Source organism: Guillardia theta, assembly GCF_000315625.1.
Source record: "Guillardia theta CCMP2712 unplaced genomic scaffold GUITHscaffold_156, whole genome shotgun sequence".
Classification (NCBI taxonomy): Eukaryota; class Cryptophyceae; order Pyrenomonadales; family Geminigeraceae; genus Guillardia; species Guillardia theta.
In genome coordinates, this window is record NW_005434518.1 from 22,770 (window position 1) to 40,426 (window position 17,657).

The 17,657-nt window shown below is 54.3% G+C and overlaps 6 protein-coding genes across 6 annotated transcripts; 4 read left to right on the top strand and 2 right to left on the bottom strand.

Moving 5' to 3' along the window:
• Positions 1-1,820: 1,820 nt before the first annotated feature.
• GUITHDRAFT_119735 (hypothetical protein) lies at positions 1,821-4,076 on the top strand (the record flags this gene model as incomplete). Its single annotated transcript, XM_005820988.1, has 11 exons — positions 1,821-2,201; positions 2,245-2,347; positions 2,401-2,427; positions 2,475-2,533; positions 2,683-2,750; positions 3,158-3,431; positions 3,475-3,577; positions 3,631-3,657; positions 3,705-3,763; positions 3,913-3,980; positions 4,034-4,076. The coding sequence occupies 11 exons, from the start codon at positions 1,821-1,823 to the stop codon at positions 4,074-4,076; spliced, it is 1,212 nt and encodes a 403-aa protein (XP_005821045.1).
• Positions 4,077-5,719: 1,643 nt separating this feature from the next.
• GUITHDRAFT_119736 (hypothetical protein) lies at positions 5,720-9,220 on the top strand (the record flags this gene model as incomplete). Its single annotated transcript, XM_005820989.1, has 6 exons — positions 5,720-5,909; positions 5,955-6,042; positions 6,094-8,630; positions 8,787-8,839; positions 8,884-8,933; positions 8,986-9,220. The coding sequence occupies 6 exons, from the start codon at positions 5,720-5,722 to the stop codon at positions 9,218-9,220; spliced, it is 3,153 nt and encodes a 1,050-aa protein (XP_005821046.1).
• A 27-nt stretch (positions 9,221-9,247) lies between these two features.
• GUITHDRAFT_119737 (hypothetical protein) lies at positions 9,248-10,257 on the bottom strand (the record flags this gene model as incomplete). Its single annotated transcript, XM_005820990.1, has 6 exons — positions 9,248-9,356; positions 9,437-9,456; positions 9,563-9,651; positions 9,957-10,020; positions 10,063-10,138; positions 10,193-10,257. The coding sequence occupies 6 exons, from the start codon at positions 10,255-10,257 to the stop codon at positions 9,248-9,250; spliced, it is 423 nt and encodes a 140-aa protein (XP_005821047.1).
• A 2,311-nt stretch (positions 10,258-12,568) lies between these two features.
• On the top strand, positions 12,569-12,949 carry GUITHDRAFT_80856 (hypothetical protein; the record flags this gene model as incomplete). Its single annotated transcript, XM_005820991.1, has 1 exon — positions 12,569-12,949. One exon carries the CDS (start codon positions 12,569-12,571, stop codon positions 12,947-12,949), a length of 381 nt encoding a protein of 126 aa, XP_005821048.1.
• A 2,992-nt stretch (positions 12,950-15,941) lies between these two features.
• On the top strand, positions 15,942-16,598 carry GUITHDRAFT_155847 (hypothetical protein). The gene is made up of 3 exons (XM_005820992.1): positions 15,942-16,007; positions 16,056-16,329; positions 16,383-16,598. Exons 1-3 carry the CDS (start codon positions 16,003-16,005, stop codon positions 16,530-16,532), a joined length of 429 nt encoding a protein of 142 aa, XP_005821049.1. The 5' UTR covers positions 15,942-16,002; the 3' UTR covers positions 16,533-16,598.
• Positions 16,599-16,861: 263 nt separating this feature from the next.
• Positions 16,862-17,639, bottom strand: GUITHDRAFT_119740 (hypothetical protein; the record flags this gene model as incomplete). Its single annotated transcript, XM_005820993.1, has 3 exons — positions 16,862-16,981; positions 17,026-17,142; positions 17,295-17,639. 3 exons carry the CDS (start codon positions 17,637-17,639, stop codon positions 16,862-16,864), a joined length of 582 nt encoding a protein of 193 aa, XP_005821050.1.
• Between the last annotated feature and the right edge of the window lie 18 nt (positions 17,640-17,657).

Sequence of the window (17,657 nt, forward strand, 5' to 3'; positions counted from 1 at the left end):
GCAAGGCAGCATGTTTGTATCGTACGGGCTGTACGGCTACTTGACTTGGTTGACGCATGTCTTGATCCAGAGCGACTCATCCACTGCGACCGTTTGTGCCTCGTGACTCGGGTCACACGGACAAGTAGAGTACTGCCCCTATTGAGATCCGATCTTATCTGAGGAGGCACATCCATCTTCGAAATCGAGCCCTTTCGTCCCACGAGGCCGCCTGCGGCCACAAACCCCACACATGTGCGCCCTTCCTGCTTCTCATGGGGGCGTATCTCAAGCCTCCCAAGCCTTTCTCGCACCGCTTCGTACCCGCTGACCTGCTTCAGCCATGACGCCAGCCGTCCCTGCCTGCCCCTATAAGATCACCAGGACAAGGCCAGAGCCTCGGCTCACGCTTGCCATCCCGCACTCCCTCCCAGCCTGACCATGACCTGCTCTCCTGCTTCTATCGTCCTCGTCGAGTCTAGCGTCCGGTGGTACCGCCCCGCCTCCTGCCTCCCTTCAAGCTCCCGGCCCAAGCGGCTCCTCCTCAGCCCCGACCAGCTCCGCTACCTCGAGCGCCTCCAGGACAAGCAGCGGCTGGCCAGCTCGGAGACCTGTGCGCAAGGGGAGGAGGACGCTGGGGCGGCTCGCGGCGGCAGGACGTCAGAGTCGAGACAGGCGTCAGCGGCAAGGCCGAGCCTGCTTGACGAGATAGGCAGAGTGCGGGAGAGCAGGGGGGCGACCGCCCGGAGACAGCGAGACGGGAGGAAGAGGAGGGCCCCGGAGGCGGGGAGAGCGGAGGAGGAGTGTAGCCGCGAGCTTGCGGTGTGGGGGCAGAAGTGCATGTAATGTAATAGCTTGTGAATAGAGTGTGAATGCGCAAGGCCAGACTGACACGCTCCGCCCCCGCATCTTCAGGACGACGCCGTCACGGTGATGGCGGCTATGCGGATGCTGGCGGGGAGTCCGAGAGGGCTCAGTGAAGCGGGGGAGCGAGCTGCGTGTATGGGTAGAGGGGGTAGAGGCTGGGTATGCTTGTGCCACTGCGTAGGGGCGGGAGAGTGGAAGAAGGCCCTGCCTGGCGGAGGCGGGCAGGCCTCGAGGGCTTGGGAGGGAGAAAGGGAGGAGGCTTGGGAGAAGGCACGGGCAAGAAGGCATGAGAGGAGGGGCGAGAGCTTGGGAGTCGGGCAGTGGGAGCTGAAGGGGTCGGGTGAGCGATGGTATCTCTAGTAGTATATCTGGTTTGGTATCTTTCCTTCCCGGCGTCTCTACCCCAGGCCTCCTCCCCTGCGTCTCCATGAGCAGGTCGGGCAGCGGGTGCGCTTTGAGACATGCGAGCAGCAGGAGGAGGACGCGACGGGATCAAGCTCCGAGACACGAGGCAAAAGCTTGCGGGGGAGGGGAGGAAGAGCGTTCTCAATACTGCAAGGCAGCATGTTTGTATCGTACGGGCTGTACGGCTACTTGACTTGGTTGACGCATGTCTTGATCCAGAGCGACTCATCCACTGCGACCGTTTGTGCCTCGTGACTCGGGTCACACGGACAAGTAGAGTACTGCCCCTATTGAGATCCGATCTTATCTGAGGAGGCACATCCATCTTCGAAATCGAGCCCTTTCGTCCCACGAGGCCGCCTGCGGCCACAAACCCCACACATGTGCGCCCTTCCCGCTTCTCATGGGGGCGTATCTCAAGCCTCCCAAGCCTTTCTCGCACCGCTTCGTACCCGCTGACCTGCTTCAGCCATGACGCCAGCCGTCCCTGCCTGCCCCTATAAGATCACCAGGACAAGGCCAGAGCCTCGGCTCACGCTTGCCATCCCGCACTCCCTCCCAGCCTGACCATGACCTGCTCTCCTGCTTCTATCGTCCTCGTCGAGTCTAGCGTCCGGTGGTACCGCCCCGCCTCCTGCCTCCCTTCAAGCTCCCGGCCCAAGCGGCTCCTCCTCAGCCCCGACCAGCTCCGCTACCTCGAGCGCCTCCAGGACAAGCAGCGGCTGGCCAGCTCGGAGACCTGTGCGCAAGGGGAGGAGGACGCTGGGGCGGCTCGCGGCGGCAGGACGTCAGAGTCGAGACAGGCGTCAGCGGCATGGCCGAGCCTGCTTGACGAGATAGGCAGAGTGCGGGAGAGCAGGGGGGCGACCGCCCAGAGACAGCGAGACGGGAGGAAGAGGAGGGCCCCGGAGGCGGGGAGAGCGGAGGAAGAGTGTAGCCGCGAGCTTGCGGTGTGGGGGCAGAAGTGCATGTAACGTAATAGCTTGTGAATAGAGTGTGAATGCGCAAGGCCAGACTGAAACGCTCCGCCCCATGATGGCGGGGGCTGAGTTGATGATTGTGCTGTACTTGGGGGGGGGCTGGGGAGATCAAGAAGGTGCTGCCTGAGAGCAGAGGCTGTTTATGTAGTATGCGTTGGTCTACTCACAGACTGGGGCATCACGGGAGGGGTACTAAGTGAGTGTGAGGCGAGCTTTGAGTCTGCCGTTGCATGCTTGTGTCAGCTCGGATCGCTCAGGTGGCTGAGGGAGGCGCTTGGCACGTCGCTTGCCATCCCGGGCTGGTGATACGTCTAGATGCAAACCCGCCTCTTCTCCAGCTTCTTTCAATCAGAGAACACGCTCATGACTGGGCTGAAGCTGCGGGGTAGGAGGGGGGGCGCGCACACTCAGATCGGTTTGCTGTAGATGCTCGCGTGCTGAAGCGCTACAGGTGCCCGACGGCCTCAAGCACCACGACATGCTCGTTCCGATGGACAAGCTCGGGATCCATTGGCTGAGGTCTCAACTTCGTTTGCGACCTTTTGAGGCTCGTGACCGGTCACGAGGACCAGACTGGGATTGGAAGCGAAAAGCCTCAAGTTCGGATCGCCTTGAGGCTGACTTGCATGGCCTCCGCATCGCAATGACCTCTTCTCGTTACCGGGCGGCACCCGCCAAGGAGGCCTAAACCTCAACCGCTCAGCCCCAGGCCTACTCTCTCCGTGCCACACTCGTGACTTTTGCTGTACGCCCCCGCAACTAGTCGCATGTAAGCCATCGCACTTGCGACACCCTCAAGCAAGCTGCTGCCGCCCCCTCCCTCCCATGGTAGCCAAGTCCATCGTCCTCGTCGAGTCTAGCGTCCGGTGGTACCGCCCCGCCTCCTGCCTCCCTTCAAGCTCCCGGCCCAAGCGGCTCCTCCTCAGCCCCGACCAGCTCCGCTACCTCGAGCGCCTCCAGGACAAGCAGCGGCTGGCCAGCTCGGAGACCTGTGCGCAAGGGGAGGAGGACGCTGGGGCGGCTCGCGGAGGCAGGACGTCAGAGTCGAGACAGGCGTCAGCGGCAAGGCCGAGCCTGCTTGACGAGATAGGCAGAGTGCGGGAGAGCAGGGGGGCGACCGCCCGGAGACAGCGAGACGGGAGGAAGAGGAGGGCCCCGGAGGCGGGGAGAGCGGAGGAGGAGTGTAGCCGCGAGCTTGCGGTGTGCGGGCAGAAGTGCATGTAATGTAATAGCTTGTGAATAGAGTGTGAATGCACAAGGCCAGACTGAAACGCTCCGCCCCATGATGGCGGGGGCTGAGTTGATGATTGTGCTGTACTTGGGGGGGGGCTTGGGGATTGAGGATGGTGCTGCCTGAGAGCAGAGGCTGTTTATGTAGTATGCGTTGATCTATTCATAGACTGGGGCATCACGGGAGGGGTACTAAGTGAGTGTGAGGCGAGCTTTGAGTCTGCCGTTGCATGCTTGTGTCAGCTCGGATCGCTCAGGTGGCTGAGGGAGGCGCTTGGCACGTCGCTTGCCATCCCGGGCTGGTGATACGTCTAGATGCAAACCCGCCTCTTCTCCAGCTTCTTTCAATCAGAGAACACGCTCATGACTGGGCTGAAGCTGCGGGGTAGAAGGGGGGGCGCGCACACTCAGATCGGTTTATTGTAGACGCTCGCGTGCTGAAGCGCTACAGGTGCCCGACGGCCTCAAGCACCACGACATGCTCGTTCCGATGGACAAGCTCGGGATCCATTACCTGAGGTCTCAACTTCGTTTGCGACCTTTTGAGGCTCGTGACCGGTCACGAGGACCAGACTGGGATTGGAAGCGAAAAGCCTCAAGTTCGGATCGCCTTGAGGCTGACTTGCATGGCCTCCGCATCGCAATGACCTCTTCTCGTTACCGGGCGGCACCCGCCAAGGAGGCCTAAACCTCAACCGCTCAGCCCCAGGCCTACTCTCTCCGTGCCACACTCGTGACTTTTGCCTGTACGCCCCCGCAACTAGTCGCATGTAAGCCATCGCACTTGCGACACCCTCAAGCAAGCTGCTGCCGCCCCCTCCCTCCCATGGTAGCCAAGTCCATCGTCCTCGTCGAGTCTAGCGTCCGGTGGTACCGCCCCGCCTCCTGCCTCCCTTCAAGCTCCCGGCCCAAGCGGCTCCTCCTCAGCCCCGACCAGCTCCGCTACCTCGAGCGCCTCCAGGACAAGCAGCGGCTGGCCAGCTCGGAGACCTGTGCGCAAGGGGAGGAGGACGCTGGGGCGGCTCGCGGCGGCAGGACGTCAGAGTCGAGACAGGCGTCAGCGGCATGGCCGAGCCTGCTTGACGAGATAGGCAGAGTGCGGGAGAGCAGGGGGGCGACCGCCCGGAGACAGCGAGACGGGAGGAAGAGGAGGGCCCCGGAGGCGGGGAGAGCGGAGGAGGAGTGTAGCCGCGAGCTTGCGGTGTGAGGGGCAGAAGTGCATGTAATGTAATAGCTTGTGAACAGAGTGTGAATGCGCATGGCTAGGATTGGAGATGATTTTCATTGTCCACGTTGATTGTGACGAGATCGGTCAGTGCAAGTGATCTGCTGTCTCAGCAAAGTTGCCAGTTTGGTTACAGCCATTTCAATCAGTAGTATGAGTCAAGGATGACCTTTAATGTTTGAGTAAAGGATGTGTTTCAGACTGACATACTTCCTGTCGGAACAACTCAAAGTCAAAAGGATTGACCTTGGAAGACTGAGATGATCCCACCTCTCAACTGATGACGACATTCAGAGTGTCAACTGCCTGAGTGACATCGGCTCTAGTCAATCATGACTACTGAGCTAGCCTGACGACGGTCACTGCACTACTGACTGGTTATTGACTGAAAGTACCTGGGCAGAGTGCCGGTTACATATCTCTACCAGACCGTTACAAAAAGACCGGTAGTTACCCACACCGGTACAGTCACTTGACCCCACCCCTCAACTAATAAGGAAATTTGGACCACCATTCAGTCATAGGGAGGGGTCATGGGGTCATGGGGGTCGTGGCCTTCCAGTGGGGTTCCCTGCCTACGCGCTTCCAGGTATGGCGGGAAAGGGAGAAGGCGATGAAGAATGGAATGGGTGGTAGCGACGAAGAGAGACAGAGAAGACAAAGGGATAAGAACAGGCTGGATGAAATGAAAGAAATGATAAGCTCAAGTCCCAACTGAAATGTTGAATTTCTGCTTTTGTAGCTTCAATAAGAGCCTCCCACAAACAGGGCGAGAGAATTGAAAATGATGGTGTGAGGTAGGTTGTTGGACAGCCTCTGCATGGAAGTCGATGCCAGCAACTGGATATGATCGTGTTGTGCTATGCTTGCATTTTGCCGTCGTACATGTCAGAAGTAGTAAGGACTTGCAAAGCTCCAGCTTATAGTTTGTTGGAGCGCTACTGTGCATTTAGAGAGCTTGGTGGAATGGAGTGTGCGTAGACTTGTGCTAATGCTGTGTTCTGCATACAGAAGAAAATCTTCAAGCGCAGAAATGGGCAAGAAAAATTGGGAGAGAAATTCAAAATTTCCAGAGACAACTAAATCAGAAGCTCCCAAAACAAGATCAGTCTTCTCGAATGAGAGGACTCAAAACCACGAGCTTGAAAGCAAGAAGGAGTCAAAACCCAGTAAGACTAGAGGTTCTAGCCAAACACATCTTTCTGCAAAGAAGAACTCAATAGGTGCGTCCGTTGACTTGAGGAGGTGGTAATCACCGTCATGCGCAGATGAGGAGGGTAATGCAAGGAGAGATTCATTGAGGAAGACGCGAAATAGCGCCAGCAGCAGCAAAAGCACGTCTGAGCCTGACCCTGGGTGAGAATGATTCAATACATGTGAAGGAGACCTTTGCTTATTTAGTCTCAGGTTAACGGACGGTGCGAACAAAGAAGAACTGACGGAAGTGATAACAGAAGTAGTGTATCTGTCTCCGCACGATGAAGAATCAGACAAGGACTTCGAGTTTCTGATTGAAGATGATCAGAAGGAATCAGGATCTCGCACAAAGTACCCGCCATGGCCCTACTTTGTGAACTGTAGAGTTGAAGCCCTGTATGATGATGGGATTTGGTATCAGGGAATACTCAAAGATGGACCCAAAGGCACTGGCAGCCACGAGGAGAAGCTCTTTCAGATTATCTTCGATGACGGTGAAGAAATTTGGACGGAGCTTCCAGCTGATGATATTAGAATGGTGGAGGCTGTTCCAAAGAAAGGGCTCAAAGTGTTTGTGTATCTTGATGCAAGTAGGTCCTCCAAGAAGTCGGCCATCCTTTATCAGAGCCATGACAACTTGCATGTCAAGGTTGGAGGAAAGAGCTGCTCGCTCACATCCTTTTGTGCTATGGATGATGCATCGCAACCTCAACCGCATCCTTATGATGCTGTCTGGGTGGCACAATCCCCTGAGCTGTCGCTGCTTCAATACTTCCAAAAAGCCTTCGGTGGGGAATGCGAGGCTGTGCAAGGAGAACAAAGTATTCCGGATTCTTCTGCTCAACCAAAGCTGATTCCTGGTCAAGAAGCTCCAATGTCAAAACGGAGCCTCTTGCCGAAAGATTGGAAAGTATTGGTCAAGGATGATAATAGCCATTACAACTACATCGCTCCAGACGGAACAATCTTTTCGAACCTGCGCAGTGCTTTGACGTATGCTGGTAAGCATGAAGCAGATGAAATCTCAGCATCGGAGCCTCGAATGAAGAGCAGTGCAGAAGAGCAGACTGAAAGTATTTCCAACTCTCAATCGTTGAACAGTAAGGAAGCCAAAAGAGACCAGAATCAAAGGGATACGAGTGAGCACGAAAAGAATATCAAGTTTGAGACTGAAGTGAAGAGAAAAGGCAAGGCCAAGAATGTAGATTCAAAAGATTCAGACAAATCTGCTCAAGATGATACAAGAGATGATATGGAGGTTGTAACACGATCTTTGCGAAAGAGAACAAAAGGAACACCTTCCAACGAATCTTCTTCCAAGAATGTACTTGAAGTACAATCAGCTCCTGCAACCCAGTCCTTCCAAGCCACCAGTTCTGAAAATGCTGTCCAGTCAGAAGAGACAGTCAGACCTCAAGAAGATAGACCTGCTTCAGACGCCATACCCCAGACGAAGGTGATTCTGTTCGAAGAAGACGTGGATGTCGAAGAGATGGACAAGTCGTCGGCAGCAGACGGGAAGGATTCTGAGCACCAGTCGGATCTAGAAGACGAAAGCGAATTTGAAGGAGTCATTGAAGAAATAGAAGCTGAAGATGATGCTGGCCAAGGTCAGGAAGGAAGTTTCATCGAAGAGGTGGAAGTAGACGAGAGCTCTGAAACCTCGACCTTGGCCGTCGAGCAAGGAGCTTCTGAAGACACCCAAGAAAACGACAAGTCGGTAGAAGACGATTCTGTTACCAAGGGTACGGCTGCCAACCAGCGGCAGTTCAATGTCGGAGATTTTGTCTCTGTAGAAGATTGCACAAAGAGATGGTGTACGTGCGAAATTTTGAAGAAAATTGACGGGAAGGTGAAAGTACATTACATCAATTGGAGTAGCGACTGGGATGAATGGATTGACGTGACGTCAGACAGGATACAGGAAAGCGATGTGATTATCGACAATGGAAAGAGAAAGTCTTCCAAAATATCCAAAGAATCTGCTGCCATAAAAAAGCCAAAGCCAAAAACAATCAAACCTAGGATAGACAGGATTCCCAACTTTGAAGAGAAACAGTCATGGGTATGTTCAGTAGACATGAAGAAGGGATTTGCCAACGGGAACAGATACATCGGAGAACAGGTTCGCATCCGAGACAGGACACATGGTCTTTTGCGTGGTGCAATCGATGACTTTGACGAGCGAGGGTTTCACGTGGCTATCGAGGGTGACATGGAAAACCGCTGGATTCGTTTGCCAGATCCAGATGTCGACTTTCTACAGATAGTAGCAGCACGGCCCGAAGTAAACCAGTATCCAAGGAGGACGAACCGCCTTTCCTTTGTATGTACAGGCTGTGAGAAACAGTTTCAGACAAAGCAAGGTCTGCACTTCCATATTTCTCGCTCAGAAGAGTGCCAGAATGTATTTTATAACCTGAACATCCCACTTCCTCCTGGAATCGCATGGAAAATTTCCAAGAAGAACAACCAAAAGAGCAGAACCAGCACCAGTCTTGCATCGGCATCATCAGGACCTTTGCACTCAAAACCCAGTGAGTTGCACAAAAGCGCCTTCAAGCAAAAGAAGAGGAAAAGTGACCTGGAGATTTCGGACATTGAGAAACGACAAAAGGTTTTGTCAAGTGAATCATTCGCATTCGTCTCAAGTCCTCAGATCAAAGACAACTCTTCATCCAGGGCGAGTAACGGACGGTCCATCGCTTCTTTGGTCATAGCAGAAGTTCTCAGAAGGAGGGCCACAGGTGAATGTCATGATGTTTTTCAGCATCAAGTTATGTGCGTTGAAGGCGAAATGATACCGAACAACTTGCAAGCCCTTGCAGAAGTTGTGCGTCAGCCGATACAAAGTAGCTGTTTGACATGGACAGGACCACCAGGAACGGTAACTCGGTTCGCAGGCTCAAACAAAGCTCCAAAAGCAGTATCTTCAGCTGTTTCATCGACAAACAAGGTGGGAGCTGCGGCTCTCGTCTCTTGATTGTGACTTTGCTGCAGCCTGAGCCACGAGAACCTGCTAGGAAAGCCTGTGTGCTAGAGCCCCTGAGGTCACTCTACACTCGTTGGTCCAGCAAAATTTCCTTGACTCGCACTTGGCAGGGGCTCTCAAGCTAGGCAAGCCATCGCTCAATTCTTGGAGAAGAACAACTATTTCGGGATGGCAGATTTGAAGGTTTTCATATATTGTGCTTGCTTGGCTGAGTATGAAGATTTGGTTTACAGCAGGTTCTCAGTCAAAAGTTTAGATTTCAGAAAATTGCGTTCTCTTAAAGAAAAACCATTGAAGGCACTTGGAACGTTTGCCGTGCTCGAAAGAATCGAATCAGTGGAGTGATAGAAGCTTTATGATGACAACACAATCTCAGGGCGAAGCGTGAAGCAAGTGTTCTAGACAGGTTCCCGCCGGGAGCTCGTGGAAATTCGTGGGGTTGTGCTCTGGAAGTTTGCCAGCAAGTCCAGTGGGTCCAAACCTGCAGCATCCGCTCAGAACATGCAGGAGGGCGAGGGAGTCCGATGAAGCTCGCCTCCTTGCTCAGCTCTCTTCTCGCACCACTGCTCCACGGCATCGACCTGTGGCCATGCAAGCGCAGCTCAACGAGGTAGTGAGGAGCTGAGAACGATGGGCCACCTGATAGATGAAATCCGCGACTTCTCTGTGCCCTGCTCGTTGCGCAACCTCCTGAGCAGTCATGTTCATCAAGCCCTTGGCTCTGATGGATGTTGTGGCTCCGTTCTTGATCAGCTCAGTGACAGCATCGAGGTGACCTTGAGGTAAGATGCGTCACGAGTGCGGCACGAGAGTTGATATGGTAGAGACGAGGAGGAGAGGAGAAGGGGAGGAGGAGAGGGAAACAGTGTGTACACATCACAGGACGGGGAAACGAGTGAGAAAGGGAGAGGAGAGGAGAGGAGAGGAGAGGAGAGGAGAGGAGAGGAGAGGAGAGGAGAGGAGAGGAGAGGAGAGGAGAGGAGAGGAGAGGAGAGGAGAGGAGAGGAGAGGAGAGGAGAGGAGAGGAGAGGAGAGGAGAGGAGAGGAGAGGAGAGGAGAGGGGCAAGGGTAAGCCTAGCACCTTCTTTCGCGGCGAAATGCAGAGCTGTCAGACCCCTCTCATCGACCATGTCCACGTCTACCCCCTACGGTCACGTCAGGCACAAGACTGGTGGAGGCTCATCAACCTTGTCCAGCTCGAACTTGATGCCCGGCAATGAACCTCGGTACGCCGACGAGTGGAGCGCGGTTGTTGGGATGAAGCTAGTGGCGTCGGAGTATCAGGCCTTCCCACGTCGCCTCCTCCTGCTCTCTCACCTGCTCTCGTAAGGGGTTCTGCTGTCGCAGCAAGCTGTCATCGGCTTGCATGCCTCGGCCCCCATGTCCCCCGCTTGTCAGTCTCAGCCTCGCCTGCCCTCACACATTCGTTACAGACAACCCAGAAACAACCAAGGTCCTCATCAAGGAATGTAGGAACTGTCAACTTAGTTTGCATACAACGAAATATCCACAACATCCACAGTCTCATAAATCGTTGTCATCATCTCTGTTGGTTTCCAATCAACGTTTTTGTTCAGCTCTCGCCTTTCTTCACCGCGATTGCAAAACAAACGCATAAGTGCCGAAAGAAGTTCTCGCGAAGAACTGAAATACTTCCTCCTCGCCTTTCCACTCTCCTCGACTTTTATCCTCAACTACCTCTTCTCCTCTGTCCTGTCCTGCCTTTTGTCCTCAATGTATCTGTTCAGTCTCCCCTCCCGTCTTGGTTCATTTTCTAATACTCAAGACCTCTCTGAACCTCTCCACTTGCGATCCAAGTGTTCAGCATCAAAGACTTCCAACCCCCTTCAGACATGAGCGGCTGACGTCCATAACCGCCTTTTCTTCCCTCATAGCACCATTGAAGCAGGTGATCTCTCAACGTTGAGAGATGGTCGTCCCCTCAGTCGGGTCTCTTTCTTCCGCCCGCACGGTGCTCCTCACTGAGTCAGTCACAACTAAGCTTCGCCGTTCAGAGTCGCCGAGTCGGAGTCGAGCTCCTGCCAGCACTCGCTGTGCTCCTGCTCCTGCTCCTGGAGTACTGCTTCCTGCTCGAGCTCCTGCTCCTGTACCTGCCGTTCATCTGCTCCTGCGCACCACCATTGGTACGGACTCCGGTCACTGGTGACCCGCCCCGCCGTAGGGCAGTCAACACATATGTAACGCTTACGGTTACGAACGGTTTCATTTAATGTAGCTGATCTGTAACGGGCCAATGGGTTTTATAGTTTTATAAAAGGCTCCTCAGATTTCTTTGGTTGAGAAAAACATTTGTATAGACTCTTAAAACATATGAAATGATTAATAGTGCAAAATTAAATTCAACTTATAAGTACACTACGAATTGTCTCTTTTTTAAAACTATAAAATATTTTTTAACTTTATAAGGTTCCTCCCGCACCCTGTCAGCCCTGACACCCCATTTTAGTACCCCACCCCTTCCCCATTAGTACCCCCGAATACCCAGTACCCTTCCCACTCATCTGTCAGGACCCCTAGTTTCTACATCCCCCTCCCTCGATTCCAAATTCAGCCCATCCCCATCCTTGCTACCGGTCCTTTCTACTTCTATCACCCCCTTGCTTCTCCATGTAGAGGTACCCCTACAGGTGTAGTACCCCCACCCCTTCCTCCTCCACCCAGGCGACTCTCCCCCTAGGAGCAGCCTCCGTTCCTCCCTCCAGGCTCCCTCCTCTCCCTTCCCTCCTCCTCCTCCCTCACTCGTGCAGTTTCCATCCTTGCTCTCGATCTTGCGATCCTTCATACAGGTGCTTCTCAGCGCCCGATCGCTCCTACACAGTACATCAGATCGCTGTTCCCTTGCTCGTTGCTGTGCACATGCACCACTGAGGGAACGTTGGCATCCTTCGCTCGTGGATCCTTGGAACAGGATCCCCTCGCTCTTGAAGGCTCGAGGCGAGCTCGAGCATCCTGCAGCAACATCTAGCTCCTCCATCGACTCTTGAGAGACACCAGCGAGAGGGTCCGCGTGCAGCGTCATAGGAGAATGCCACGGTTCGACCACATCGCACTGACTTCAACAGCGATCTTGATCGCCGTCATCCTGCAGAGCAGCCATGCTGTTGCAAAGCTCCTTGTTGCCTTTCCTGACCCCAGAGTGCATCCTGTGGCGTGCGGACGGGTGGGTCTCAAGTCCTCTCTAGTTTGCGACCCCTCCGGGATTCTCACCTCAGGGGGGCAAGACAAGGTCGACATGGTAGCCAGGTAAGAGAGCAAGAAGATGCCGGCTTGCAACAGTCCTTGACATCTGCCTTGAACAGGAGCGTGTCATCGCAGATCCTCTCAGCAGCCGTCGTGGTGATGCCCAAGGCAAACGTGGGAGCTCCCAACTCCACTGGCTCCTTCCACTGCAACGATGCGGCCAAGCACAAGGCCGAGAGGATCCTGACGTCCTGGGGGAACGGTCTCACGGTGCTGATCCTTGCATCCAAGGATGATCGGCAGTTCTGCATCGTCCAGCAGAACCCCAAGTCAGAGCTCGTGAAGAAGGAGGACGTGGATCATATCTACAAAGTAGTCGAGGAGCTGCTCTCCGTGCAGAACCAGGTGACCATGGATCTGCTGGATAGTGCGATCATATCAGCGCTGCTGAGACTGTGGGAGAGATCGACGGTGGATAAGGCACATGCTCACATGAAGGTTATGCGCCCCTCTAACAGGGAGCTCATGCAAATGTTCATCGCTCAGTGCATTCCTTTCATCGGGTTCGGCATCACCGACAACGGCCTAATGATAATCTTCGGTGAAGCCATCGAGCAGTTCCTTGGTAAGCTGATGGGCCTCTCCACCATGGGAGCAGCTGCCACCGGCAACCTCCTCTCGGACATTGCAGGGATTTTCCTGGGAGGACAAGTCCAGGCCATCGCTTCTCGTCTCGGGGCAGCCGAGCCGGACCTGACGCTAGAGCAGAGGAGTTTGACCATTACAAGAACGTGCAAGCAGCTGGGAGAGACGGTCGGCATCACGATTGGGTGTATCATCGGCATGGCTCCCCTGCTCTACATGGAGAAGTGAGTTTGTTTCCCCGTGTTGACCCGTTTTCATCCTGATAGTTCTGAATTAGGGGGCAACCCGCCCTTGAAGTCGATTCTCCTCCCGTGTCTGATGGTATTCATTCTGCGCCTTCCATTTATGGTACATCTTGACACTGTTTTACAGTGAGTCTGCATGGAGACAGGCCCAACATCATGCAAATCAAGAGCCAAGATGGTTTTTCAGCTTGAAGGGAGTACCTTTTTTTCTTTGCAAATACCGAAGTACTATTCGGAATCACATCAGACCTGAACTCGACAACTTCGGCCAGTTAAAGCCACCCCGCGCTGTCTACCGTAGTTGCCAGTGAACTTCCCGGCGAACTTCCGAAGTTCGGAAGGTCGGAACTTCGGAAACTCCGGCAGAGTCAGAGCACGCCGGTCGCCGCGCCGAGCCTTGTCATCATCCGAGCCCCGGGGCCGCGTCCGGCGGCCGCGGCAACTTCAATAGTAGTCAACCAATCATTTCGGGGGCTGAGGGACTCGGCAGTCACCCGGCGGCGATCATCGGAACGGCCGGTGACCCGGTACCGTACGGCGGCAGGCGCGGCCGGGCCCCAGTGAGCGGCCCCGGCCCGGTGCGTGATCGGACGGTGATCGGACTCTCAGTCTGTGAACTGACGCCGCTGAGTCGGATCTGATCGGACGCCCGTCCGGCCGGGCCCGGCCGGGGCGGGCGGGCGGGCGGCCGTGTGAGCCCCGGGCCCGGCCCCGGCGCCGAGTCCGCCGGGCGCTGAGCCTCCGAGGCTCGGCCGGGCGAGTCGAGTGAGGCGCCGGGAGTCACTGCCGCTGGCTGAGGTGGCACCGGGCCCGGTCCGACGGACTCGGACCCGGCGTTACTTGGCCGTCGGGAGTCAACGTGACGGTCGTCGGCGTGCCGGTCCGACCGTCGTCGGCGGGCCGTCGGCGTGTCACTGAGTGTCGTCGGCGGCCCGGCCGAACGGTCGGCGGGCCGCCGTCGGCCTCGGCGGCCCAGCCCGCCTACCTTTATAAGGGCCGATCAGTTTTAAACTGTAAAAATTGAGGAAGGGTCGGAAGGCCAAGGGACTCCCGATCACAACCTTCCATCCTAAAATATGTTTTAGATTGCTCGTGCAATCAGTTGTCTGAATTTTAAAAAAGTCAAACGTTGTCTTTTGAAGGAGTCGACTGGCAGTCCTGATGGTATCCGGATTGATCTCAGTACTGGTAAACTAAAAGCTGAAGCGACGTGTATTTGATCTCCGCATTACCAGAGTCATCTGTACCGGAAACTCAACATATAAGTAAGTGTATAACTATTTGAATATTAGGTACATTTACTTTTACGTTTTGTGACTCCCACTATGTTTCTTATAGAACTTATATGTGTTTTGTAGAGTATGGGTATAGATTGGAGGCTACCATTTTCAAGAAAAGAGTTTTATCACTACGACTCTTATCAAATTATCTATATATGTTTCTTTTCATGGTAGAAGAAGTCATAAGATACAGAATATTTTGATTTCTTTTGCCTACAATATTTGTACCAAATATCTTTATATAATTATTTGTTCATTACAAGAAACCCTGAGTTTAAAACATCTCGTGCTAAAATATCAAGTGTACAAGAACTTTTACGTAAGCCGAGGGGGTAGGGGTGGGTGGGGGCCGCTGCAAGAGAGTCACTTATAGGGTAGGGGTACTTAGAATAAGGGTCATGCTATATCATGGGTGGGTAATTTCTGTCTCGAATTTCCTATATTTGTGGGTGGGGTAATCTGAATTTGATATGGAGAAGGTGGGGGTGTACTAGCCACGGGTAGTCCACAGTTCTGCTTTGTTGGCGGGACTGGCTCTGCTGCTGCTGCTGCTCTCCTCCTCTTCCTCCCCTTCTCCCCTCGTTCGTTCTTGCCGTGCCGCTCCTACTGATCATCGTTCCTTCGTCCTCGATCGAATCCTCTCCTTCTCTTCTCGTCCTTCACCCAAGGCGGTCTGTGTGAATCAGATCACCTCACCCATCTCACTCACCATGGGTGTGGACGAACCTATCCTCCCCAAAGAGCTCGACTGGTCTCGGACGCCCTTAAACAATGCGTGCGAGAGCTCTTGGTTGCACATTGATGGAGACTCGCTCCACGCAGAGTTAGGAGGTGAGTCTTCTGTGTTCCTTTGCCCGCAAGCATCGGCACTGACACCGTATTGTGCGTTTGCTCTCCAGGGCCAAATGAACTCTTCTGCTTCGAGGAAAACTTGGAGGGGTCGCTGAGCTGCGACATGGATGGCTGGGCTGAGCTGGACAGCGGGACCGTCATCGACCCCATCGAGCAGGTAATTAATTCTCCCTCTTGTGATCCCACCCCGCTCTCTAGTTCGATACCTATTTAACGGGTCGTTCTATGGGCCTTGTGGTCCCTCTTGCTGGCTGTAGTTCATTTTCCGTGGCTGGAAACGTGTAGATGGAATCGGGCAGCTGGCAATGGGAGGACGACGCGGCGCCGAGCGCTCCAGGGCTCCAAGAGCGAGAAGCTGCAAGGCCCAGGACAATGGGGTGCCCTGCTGGAAGCGCCATGGCGCACGCCCCCGCGATTCTGAGGCTTCAGGCACCCAAAGCGAATGCATGTGCTGGTCGGTCCTTGAGTACCAATCTTAAGCCCATGTCCTTTGGTCACCTTGGGAGCCTAAATCAGCAGAGCAAGGCTCGCCAAGGTGAAAACTTGAATATGGGATGCCCAAGAGTGAATCTTTCGTGCAGAGCTGAAGGATCTTGTTAAGATAGAAGCCACAGAAACTCATGCAGCAAGAAAAGGAAGCATGGTTATGCATTTTGCAAACCACCCGATTCGCGCTGCTCAGGCAACCACAAAGCACAGTTTGAATGCTTCCTTAGAGGTGTGCCTTGCTGTTTCGAATTCTCATCATTGAAACCGTGACCTTGATCAGAAATTCTCGGCCCACATCCCCAGCAACATAGGTGGGAGCTTGCCGGAGAAACTAGCGGCTGCAGGCAACAAGGGGCTGGTCGTTGAAGAGCGTGCGAAACGAAGCAGGCCATTGTGCATCACCTACTGCGACGGCATGAGGTCTGTACTGCCTGCTCGCACTGTGATGGACTCACTCTCTGCTCGCAGCAGCTCCAAGGATGTATCTTCCTACCGCCAACCCAAACAGCCCAAGATCTCGGAGAAGCTGCTGTGCAAGCCCAGGTCATACGCCCCTGCTAGAGTCGACATGGCTGCCGGCACTTTACTATCACATAGCCATGAGTGGACCGACAGCTCGGTCACAGTCCTGCCGACTTGCAAGTTTGTGAGCAAACGTGTTGGCACAACCTGTGAGCATCCTCCGATCAAGTCACTGCACAAGAGAGGACATCTCTCTGTTGCTTGCTCAGCCGGTCACCAGGTGGGCTTGTGCCACTGTATCTTGAGCTGAGGTCTGACTGTGGTGTGCTGCAGTGGGTATGGTGTGCCGAGTGCTGTAATTGTACGAGGAGCTGTACCGCAGACGGGCAGAGGAAGCGGGGTTGCACCAATCCAGTGCACTGGTTCGAAAGAGACGCGTTCGATACTGGCAAGAGGAACCACATGAATAGGCATCGCAAGTGAGTGCGGTACGAGAGCTGAAAACTCTTGAGGCTTTCGTGGAAAGTGGAATAGTGCAATTTGAAAATATTATAAAACAAACTTGTTCCTTAAATTTACCGGCCAGAGTCTCATCAGCCGGCAGTTCTGCTCGGACTGCACGTCAGGTACTGTAAGTTTAGGTTCAAACTTGTGCCACGACTCGAAAGGCAGGCAGGAGGGTGCCTCAGGTTACTCCGTTACACTGGGCTTGACTGAGAACATGAAATGGTGGCAAACTCATCATTCTATTAGCGCCGTCAACCTCTAAGAAAGTCCATAGTGTTGTCTATGTCCCTAGTCATCGCAAGCCCTTACGTCAAGCGGGAGGAATCCGCAAGCAGCTGCTGAAGGAAGACAATCGCCATAGCCGGGATGATCGGCCGCACGTGCACAAAGATTCCTCCTCGGTTTCCTCGCGTCACCCGCAAGTCCTGGGTCGCAGGTCAGGAGTGAGGGAGCGACTGACGTGGTCGACCTTGTCAAGGTAGAGGAAGTCCAGCCAGCCGCCCTTGACACGGAGAGGAAGAGGAATGGTGAGAAAGTTTGCTATCGTCACCCGAGCATCCGTGATGTCGCAAGAGATTCTCTCCTCCTATGAGAAGATCAATCGTCACAAAATCCTCCTCCCCCTCCCCCTCCTCCTCCCCCTCCCCCTCCTCCTCCTCCTCCCCCTCCTCCTCCTTCTCAATCTCTCACTCTTATCATAACACAGCAAAGGTTCGTATCTCTCACGTATACTCTCACCTTGCCGGGGACTGTATCGAACTTCACTGTCGCCTGCAGATCTGCTACACCAGACAGCACAGACGCCTTGTTGTAGAAAACACCCTCCTTCACGTCAAAGTTAGCAAAAGTCTTGCCGGAGTCCTCCGTTGCTCTCGTGAACTTCTGCAGAGCTGGAGAGTCGCTGGAGTCCTGCTGGAAGACAAGCTGCCACTCCCCGTCGGCCGTCTGGCTGTCAAACTTGCACTTGGACGCTGAGAGCTCTTGGATGGCGGAGGTGATGTCCTGAAGATAGCTGGGACTCTGCTCGTCGCCTTTGAGGATCACGTCCAGCAGCTTCTCCTTGCTTTCCTTGGCGCTTCGCATTGTCAGCGACTGGGCTGC